Source organism: Mesoplodon densirostris, chromosome 12, assembly GCF_025265405.1.
Source record: "Mesoplodon densirostris isolate mMesDen1 chromosome 12, mMesDen1 primary haplotype, whole genome shotgun sequence".
NCBI lineage: Eukaryota > Metazoa > Chordata > Mammalia > Artiodactyla > Ziphiidae > Mesoplodon > Mesoplodon densirostris.
Genome location: NC_082672.1, coordinates 88,336,326 through 88,345,577, shown reverse-complemented (window position 1 = coordinate 88,345,577; position 9,252 = coordinate 88,336,326). Strand labels below are relative to the sequence as shown.

The window sequence follows — 9,252 nt, the reverse complement described above, 5'->3', positions numbered from 1 at the left end:
AAGGGGGACGGGTCGAAAGAACCTCTGGAGCCCCGTCATTAAGCTACAATGACGCGCCATAAACGGCGAGAATTTTATGTTGGAAGTTGCTGCAGTTGCGCGACTTTAGCCGGGAACCAGTTGTGAGGGCCATTTAGAACACTTGAGGCATCGGAAGTGTTTCGTAGTTGGAGGAAAAAAAAGAGGGGCGGGGTAGGGGGGGATCCATACATCAAACACATGTCTACGCACATCAGTGCACACGGGAACCGCCGCCGGCTTCCCGCTCCGGGGACCGGGCCCGCCGCTGCAGCGCTGGGCTCCGCAGGGTTCCGGCCGCAGGGCGGGTGGGGGCGGCGCCCTATGCAGATGAGGAGGGTGTGGCGAGCGTGCGGCGCCGGGCCCCGGAAGCGCAGAGAGGCCCCGGTATAAAAAAAGTACTGAGGACATTTCTCCCGCACAACTGCTAAAGCTCCAGAGACGGGAGTGTGTGCGGCGGCGGCGGCGGCAGCAGGAGCCGCCACCTCCGGGACCACCGCGGCTGAGGCGGCGCGGGCGGGGTGAGGGGCGGGAGTGGCCGGCGCGGGCGGCGGGGGTCTGGGAAGGACTAAGTCGCTCGCCGCTGCCGGGAGCGCACTCGCGGCTCCTGAAGTGTTGCCGCCTCGCAGTTCCTCGCTCGCCGCGCTCCTAGAAGGGGCGGCCGCCTCCAGGTGACACAGACGGGACTCCCGCTTGCGCTTTCCAGATGCATCAGAGATACTTTTGGTGCGGGGCTGCTCTGCGGGGCGCGGGGCGCGCGGAACGGAGGCCGCGGGGGCCTGGGGAGGGAGAGTCTCCGGGGAGCCCCCGAGGCGGGGGGCGAAGCGGGGAGGGGGCGCGCTCCTTCCTCCTCGGGCCCCTGTCCGCCGCGCGTCTCAGCGCGCTCCTTCTCCCTGTTCTCTTTTAGGACCGACCAGGGCCCAGTGGCGTTCGGCGGGCACTTCATGGCGGAAGGCGAAGGGTACTTTGCCATGGCCGAAGACGAGCTGGCCGGCGGCCCTTACATCCCCCTGGCCGGCGACTTTAGCGGCGGCGACTTCGGCGGCGGCTTCGGCGGGCACTGCTTGGACTATTGCGAAAGCCCCACGGCGCACTGCAACGTGCTGAACTGGGAGCAAGTGCAGCGGCTGGACGGCATCCTGAGCGAGACCATCCCGATCCACGGGCGCGGCAACTTCCCCACGCTCGAGCTGCAGCCCAGCCTGATCGTGAAGGTGGTGCGGCGGCGCTTGGCCGAGAAGCGCATCGGCGTCCGCGACGTGCGCCTCAACGGCTCGGCCGCCAGCCACGTCCTGCACCAGGACAGCGGCCTGGGCTACAAGGATCTGGACCTCATCTTCTGCGCCGACCTGCGCGGGGAAGAGGAGTTTCAGACTGTGAAGGACGTCGTGCTGGACTGCCTGTTGGACTTCTTACCCGAAGGGGTGAACAAAGAGAAGATCACACCACTCACGCTCAAGGTAAAGCCCCCCGAGAGGGGCCGGGGGTGGCTGCGGGCCGGGCGCGGGGGCGGCGCGGCGGGCAGAGGGGCGCACGTCCGCGGCCCGGACCCAGGTGGGCGCCCTGGCTGATTTCGCTTTTGAGTTTTTTCCCCGAGTAAACCAAGGTGCGTGGACTGTGTTGAGTGTTTTAGCTGCTTCAGCTTCCAAGTCTTCTGCTTCCTGCTCTGCCCTGCCTTCTCTTCCTTCTCATTTTTTAACTCTTGGCTTTCCTTGATTGAGTCGTGTCCAGAGGAGATTCTGCTCAGTGGAAGAGTGAAATGATGTGAACCTTTCTTTTGTTTTCTTTCTTTTTTTTTTTTTTTATGAGTCATTTGATGATTTAGTCTCTGGGAAAAGAGCAGCCTGCAGCAGAGGCTGGTCAATGTTCTTATTATTGTATTGGAGAATGTGAACAGATTTCCTAGCTGCCTTCACGTGACGCCGTGTGTTAAGCATATATATGGTGCTTCTCCAGGTTGGTTCATGTGTTCAGGATATAATGAGTCCCCTCCTCCCCACTTTGGTCCAAAGCTCGTTTTATACAATTAGTTATAATTATCCGAGGAGCCAGCCTCCCAGAATGTCTTAATTTCGTTCATATTTGATTTTAGCTGCAGGAGCCCTGGGGGGACCAACAAGATACAGATCCTATTGGTTCCCTCAGCAGGAGGGGAACTAGGTGACTAGGGACTAGGGTGAGAGGCAGACCAGCTTTTCCCTGTAGGTCCTTCTGTCTTTTGAATATTGTGGTGATATTGTGTGAATATTGTACCTATAAGATCATTCACAAAAAATAACATTTCGAAAGTCAGGCATGACAACAGAACCTTCTAGTACTGCACTATGTCTGCCAGAAGCCTCACACCATTATTTCTAGTCTCTTTCCCAGACGGCAAAACCACTCGTTAAATGTATTTCTTGTTGTTGTTGTTGTTTTGAGAAGACTGATTATGTATAATGTTTAAGCCTGCAGGTAGTGTTTTGCTGAAACCTGACAAAACAAAAGGGAAGGAGCAAAATAATTCTCAGCTGTGACGAGGATGTACTTATTTATTGATTATTTTTTTCTAGGTTTGCTCATCTTCTTGTTTTGTCTTTTAAATTATAGGAAGCTTATGTGCAGAAAATGGTTAAAGTGTGCAATGACTCTGACCGATGGAGTCTTATATCCCTGTCAAACAACAGTGGCAAAAATGTGGAACTGAAATTTGTGGATTCCCTCCGGAGGCAGTTTGAATTTAGTGTAGATTCTTTTCAAATCAAATTAGACTCTCTTCTCCTCTTTTACGAATGTTCAGAGAACCCAATGACTGAAACGTTTCACCCCACAATAATCGGGGAGAGTGTCTATGGCGATTTCCACGAAGCCTTTGATCACCTTTGTAACAAGATCATTGCCACCCGGAACCCGGAGGAAATCAGAGGGGGAGGCCTCCTTAAGTACTGCAACCTCTTAGTGAGGGGCTTTAGGCCCGCCTCTGATGAGATCAAGACCCTTCAGAGGTATATGTGTTCTAGGTTTTTCATCGATTTCTCAGACATTGGAGAGCAGCAGAGAAAACTGGAGTCCTATTTGCAGAACCACTTCGTGGGCTTGGAAGACCGCAAGTATGACTATCTCATGACCCTTCATGGAGTGGTGAATGAGAGTACCGTGTGCCTGATGGGACATGAAAGAAGACAGACTTTAAACCTGATCACAATGCTGGCTATCCGGGTGCTAGCCGACCAAAATGTCATCCCTAACGTGGCTAATGTCACTTGCTATTACCAGCCAGCCCCGTATGTAGCAGATGCCAACTTTAGCAATTACTACATTGCACAGGTCCAGCCAGTGTTCACATGCCAGCAACAGACATACTCCACTTGGCTACCTTGCAATTAGGAATCATTTCAAAGTGTCCTGTGGGGAAGCCATTTCAGACAAGATAGGAAAAAAAAAAAAAAAAGAAAGAAAAGAAAAAAGAAAAAGGCTGAGTGACCCAGCCATGATTAGGGATATGTTTTGTGCAATGATGATCTGCTCCTGGTTTTAAACTTGGCAAAGCTTGTGGATCTTTTCCTAGGTATGGGAGCATGATCTCAAAATAACCCGCCCCACCACCACTGCCAACCTTCCCTCATTCTCCTACCCAACTGGATTCTGTCCTGAAACAAAAGAGACCTGTCATTAAAAACAACCAGGTTCTCCTAAAATAACAAGAGAAAAAAAGCTTGATGACAATATGGGTTTGCAGTACCTGCTCCCATAGCTTTGCCATAGGAAAAAAAGACAAGTGGAGAGTTTCTTATAAGGCAGAATTCACGAAAGGGAAAATACAGAGGAAAAAAGGGTCTCACTCCAACGAAATTATCAATTCAGGAGTTCAGATAGTAACAACTGTACAGGAGGAAGGGGGACTCCAACATTGGGATTACTATCTGAGGCTTGTAGCAAGTGCTTTCTGTGGAACTCTCCCATTGCGCTAATAGAAACGGCTTGCTCCGAATGAGCAGTAGTAGGGTGCAGTTCTCATAACAAACAGCAGAACTTATGATGACACAATCCATTATTTCCAGCTGCGTGCATAGCTCGCATTTTTTAAATGTGAAAATGCAAGCAAAAACAGCTGTAGCAAAGAAAGTATGCTCAAGGACCAAAGATTTAACAGATAAAAATACCCAAGTAGAAAAGAAATAGAATATATAAAGAGTTACTATATTTGTTACACACCAATATACATCAAAGTGCCTGTTGCCTTCTGAAAATTTGAAGTGGAAAAATTTTATGGTTTAATGACTATTTTATCAGGGACTCAAGAAGAAAATAAAACAACACATAAGCTTGTGAATGGTGGAGGAGATGCCCTATATTTTCTTGACAAATGCTTGTATAAAATTAACCTTGTTGGTGTGACATTATCTTAGGTACATGTGTATGTGTGTGTATATTATGTGTATATATATACATATTTGTGATATGTGTATATACACACAATACATTGATTATGGTCTAGAAAAATGTAGCATATAGGAAATGTTTAAATACTGTGTGCTTTTATGTTTTCAACAGGATGACATGAGACGTGGGCATATTGCAGTGATGAATTAAAACCCACATCTAAAAAAATTAAAGCGAATGAAGGAGGAAAACAATTAATATATTTGATAGGAAGAGCAGAGATTATACATTTTTAGTGAGTTTTTTTTCCTTTTTTTTTTTTTGTGAGTCATAGAATTCCACAAATGGGAGAATATGTGTCAGGCAGAGCACTCTTTTTTTACACTAAACTCTGCCATTTCGATAGTTTGAACCCTTTTCCTTTTTGTAATACTTGCATACCTCCATGGTGTATAACCCAGTGGATCATGGATCAGCGAGAGTCTGTTTAAATCCCTGACTGCTCAAAAGAATTTCTGGTGATCTGAACACTACTTATTAATATTTAAATGAGTTTTTAAATGAATGCATTGTGCATTCCAGGACCACTAGAATTTAGTAATGTGAAATGACCCTTTTTAAAGAGTATTTGCACGATTACTTAAAATTTATATATGAAATATATATTATATATAAAATTTTATAAATTCATGCCAATATGAAACATCTTTGACCTGTTTGTCACACTGCATTTAAGTATTTAGTACTGTACTTTAAATTCACTCACTTTGCATTCAATCAGATCCAACTTTATTTTCTGTTTCCCAAGAGACCAGTTACACCTTTGTGAAGTGAACTGGCATTACTGTTTCAGTTCAGTGACAGCTAATCCTAAACCCATCCCTTCTCTCAGCCCTTAATTCCTTTGGACACTGGTCTTTGAAAATGTATTTGTTAAAAACAAATCTAACGCCCGAAAACCTTCCCTTTGTATTGTGAAACAGCTACACAGTCCCTACCAAGTCTAGTGGATGACTGCTTACTCTGATCGTTCCTGTGAAGAGTCAACCAGATTTCTGTCATCAGTTAAAGAGGGATTGGGGAAGAAACTAGCATCATCCTATTGGCAGTGTAATTTATTTGTTATCTGGGCATCCCTCAGATGCTCAATGCTGGTTTAATCCATCCGCACTACCTTTCTTGTGCATCTTTCTTTGAAGCCTTAATGGGTTTGTTGTAGCAGCGTCCCTGTGAATTCTGTCTGAGCTGTAACAGCTACTGCACTGCCACTCACTGTTACGTAGGGAACTCTTTCTTCTCCCACGTTGGCTCAGACTCCCTCACTCCAGCCCTGGGTTTGAAAAACTCATTGTAAATTCCCAGGAAATATTCCATTTGCAGATTAAGCCTGATACTTAACTGTCAGCAACCAAGCTCCGCCTCCTTACCTGTTCGGATGTTTCCTAAAAGAAAAGGGAACGCTCGGTAACAGAGGAGGAGTAGCTGGTGATCTGCCTTCTTCCTTCTCATCCTAACTCTTGACCGATGAGTCGTCCACTATTTCAGAAAGAATCTGGAGGTCTCTGGCTCTGCCATAGCAACAACCTGGTGTTATTTTATGACACAGATTTTTGTTTGGAGGGGCCTTCTTGGAAAATATGCTTTTCATTTGTTTTCTCAGATATTTATGTTCTTTTCTTGCTTACTCTGGGGCTGGTAGCATAGTTGGAAATGCCAGCACCTGGCATTCAGATAGAACAGGCTGTACTCGAGACAACCTTCAGCATTTAAGATTTATATAATTTATTTCCCTTTTGTATGTACTATAGTCTTGTGCATGTGTAGTTGAACAAACAGTGGAATATATGTCTCTCTTTGTGGATGTGTGGCCTAAACATTTGAATGTCTGGTGAGAGAGAGCTGTGTGTCATAGGTCAGAGAAAAGGACAGCTCTCAATTCCTGATTAGTGCCTGTGATTTGCTTACCTTTGTGTTTATCTGGTCGAGTGTTCTGTTACTTTAAAGCAGGAAGAAGTTTTTTTATCTTCTGGAGTCTCTTCTCACCTGTTCGGCCTGGCATGTCAGGGAACACTTCACCTGTGACAGTGCCCTTTTAACAAGTTGACTTCATTTGCAGTAAAATCTCGTTGCCTCAAGACGTCCTACATCAAGATGGACTTTTCCCTTCCAGAAACGGGATCAAGTGTTTGCTCACTTTCGTATTGGGTGGATTGTTTTAACGTGGCTCCAAAATTGCAAGGATGGAAGAATGTCTGTAAGCCAAGCCAAGGAGGAAACGCCAAGAAAAGTGAACATACCATTTTTTTGCCACCCCTTTCTGTTTGCTGATCGTAGGTTGCCTTATTGTGCGTAAAGTTGTTTTCAATGCAATGCTTGTCAAATAAATATTGTGAACTATTTTGTAAATGAAATGTATTATGTTAAAAGCTGTCAGCAGTTCGAAAATAGGCTTTTTTATTGTTTGAAGACAGCGTGTGTTAGATGAAACCAAAAAACCAAAAAAAAAAAAGTAATTTCATATATACCACCTGTTGGAATATAGTATTTCTTTATGATCTCTTATAGTATAGCCTTTTCAGCACTAAGAAAGAATCTCTGTGTAATACTTCGTCGTAATAATGGCTTGCTAACAAAGTACATGGTCAAAGTACAAAGTTGGAAGATGTCAAGTAACTTGGCGAGACTGGCTGCAAATCCTTGCAGAATGGAGGATGCTCTGCCCGCTGGCTGTCTCTCTCTCCGACCTCTCTACAACCATCGCCTGCTCCAAGAGGCCCTGATTGCAGCATGCCGCACCTGGGGTCACTCTTTTGGAATACTTTCACTTTAGTCTGTGTCACAGGCAGAAAAGGAGTTGCTGGAGAATGGACTCTTAAAAACTGACTTATTTGAATCAGCGCTAGAGGGAACAGATTGTGAATTTTGTTTACAGCATCCAATATTTGGATTTTTTTTTGTAAATAAAAAGAAGTTATTTTTTTCTATTGATTTGTGCGTTGTTTTCCATCTCTGTGCTGGCTAAAGACCATATCCTCTGAATCCAACCTGTGTCCATGAGAAAAGATGAAGCAGTGTTTGGAGGCGACCCACCTTTATCAACTTCTGATTGGAGTGCAAATCATTAAAATGCCCAGCTTGCAGCCAGCCCATCTCTGACTGGCTCAGTAAGCTCCATTAGAATCTAGATAATGGGTGCCAACATTTCGAATCTGGTTGTGAGCTTAGCCGTGTTAAGTGACCCAGTCAGAGCTGTTTTCCAGGATCGGTAGAGACTCCTGGCTCTGGACTGTAGGTTTGCTCTAGCCCTGAGGGGGCCTTGGTTTTTAGGAGTAGCGTAAGTGTTGTGATTCAGTCATCCCTGGTTTTATATATATATCATCCATTTGAGGCTCTGTAGTGTTATTCAGAGTGTTTGCCTCCGGAGGAAGGGAGTACGCTTTGGAAGGCACTAATTGGAAGGGAAAGTGGACGGAAGGGCCATCACAGGATCTGATACGTTGTGCTTTGTATGCATATGCTGGGTGCAAAGATGTTGCCCTTTGGATGAGCATTTCAAATAGGTCATCTCACCTGTTCAGATTGCCAGGGAGCATCCGTTTATTTTTTTTTATTAATTTTTCTTCTTTGTGTCATTTTGGAGACTTTCTCAGTACTGGTAGCATGAGAATTTGGTAAGCCTCAGCTATTATAGGACATCCTTGTGGCTTTTAAAACCGTTGAAAGTCCTGACGTTGGACAGAATACATGCTTGACTCTGCGGCTGTGAAAGAACCATTCCTGGTATTCAGAGCCAGTTTTCTGGCATATACATCATAAAATGCAAGGTGGTTATTTGGTTTGGTAGTGTTATTCGTATGTCATTCTCTTCTTCCTTTGTTGCAACCTCTTCATTTTTTTACAACCACCCCTTGCATGTCTGTAGTCATCACAGAGTCCTTTTTCAGCCAGGGTTGAATAAGGACAGTATATATTAGGCTCCTCCTGGACTTAGGTACACCCTGCTATTTCTAGTTGAATTACCAGACTGCACCTAGCTAAACCTGGAGAGAAGTAACACACCCTTCTTTTCCTTAGGAATCTTACTACCTTAACATTCAGTGGCTTTAAGAAGAAAAACAAAACACAAAAAATTAATACCCAGAAAGCAAAAACAAGGAAATTAAAATCATAGTTTTAAAATATAAAGTAGAATAAGAACTGTTAAAATCATCAGATACCTAAGAAATTAAACTGTAATTTCCTTCTTAGAACCAAGTTTGAAATAATGTGAATGTCCTGCGGCGTAATAGCAGATACAGTCAAGCAGGAGGGGGGAGGAGAAATGATTTTAAAATGACAGGGGCTTTCACCCAGCAAGGCCCAGGTCTTGGTTTCTAATGCTGTGCTCTAGGCCACCTTTGACAAATGGCTGGATCAAGGGCTGGGGCAAGGAATATACCAGAGGAAACTGGAGCATCTTACAGTTCCAGAAAGAAAGGGGGTGCCAAAACCAAACAAAAAAAACCCCACAATGATGAGGGGTGAGGGGCATGTCAAAAGGCCACAGGGGCCACCTGAAAGAACTCCAATGGCCAAGCTAGAACAATTTGAGCAAAAAATAAGTAGTATTGGATTATAATGCCAAGTGTAAAATATCCATGCATCTGCACAGAAATAGATGATTGCCTAAATAAATAAATGGAGGCAAAATAAATTTCCTGTGCAGAATTCCAAATAATCCATGTACATACTGCTCACTCCAGGAGGTGGAGTTTAACTCCTTACCTCTTAAGCATGGGCTGGGCATGGAAAAGAGTGAGAAAAGAGTAACTGTAACAGCGTAGAGACCTGACAGACCGTCTAAGCCAGGGGATCATGGTCCCCGTCACCAGT

The 9,252-nt window shown here is 45.1% G+C and overlaps 1 protein-coding gene across 3 annotated transcripts; it reads left to right on the top strand.

Moving 5' to 3' along the window:
- Positions 1 to 296: 296 nt before the first annotated feature.
- On the top strand, positions 297 to 7,371 carry TENT5A (terminal nucleotidyltransferase 5A). Of its 3 annotated transcripts, none has more exons than XM_060114607.1 (3): positions 297 to 539; positions 926 to 1,478; positions 2,608 to 7,371. In XM_060114607.1, exons 2-3 carry the CDS (start codon positions 963 to 965, stop codon positions 3,382 to 3,384), a joined length of 1,293 nt encoding a protein of 430 aa, XP_059970590.1. In that variant the 5' UTR covers positions 297 to 539; positions 926 to 962; the 3' UTR covers positions 3,385 to 7,371. The 3 variants fall into 3 exon arrangements, with proteins under 3 accessions (XP_059970590.1, XP_059970589.1, XP_059970588.1); XM_060114606.1 differs by lacking the exon at positions 297 to 539 and adding an exon at positions 550 to 689; XM_060114605.1 differs by lacking the exon at positions 297 to 539 and adding an exon at positions 550 to 744.
- The last annotated feature ends 1,881 nt before the right edge of the window (positions 7,372 to 9,252 follow it).

What these genes read in the sequence shown, in the direction of transcription:
- TENT5A (XM_060114605.1), top strand. Translation starts at nt 725, where the DNA reads ATGCATCAGAGATACTTTTG. An exon ending in ATGCATCAGAGATACTTTTG is followed by an intron (nt 745 to 925) that starts GTGCGGGGCTGC and finishes GTTCTCTTTTAG; the next exon opens with GACCGACCAGGGCCCAGTGG. An exon ending in TCACACCACTCACGCTCAAG is followed by an intron (nt 1,479 to 2,607) that starts GTAAAGCCCCCC and finishes TTTAAATTATAG; the next exon opens with GAAGCTTATGTGCAGAAAAT.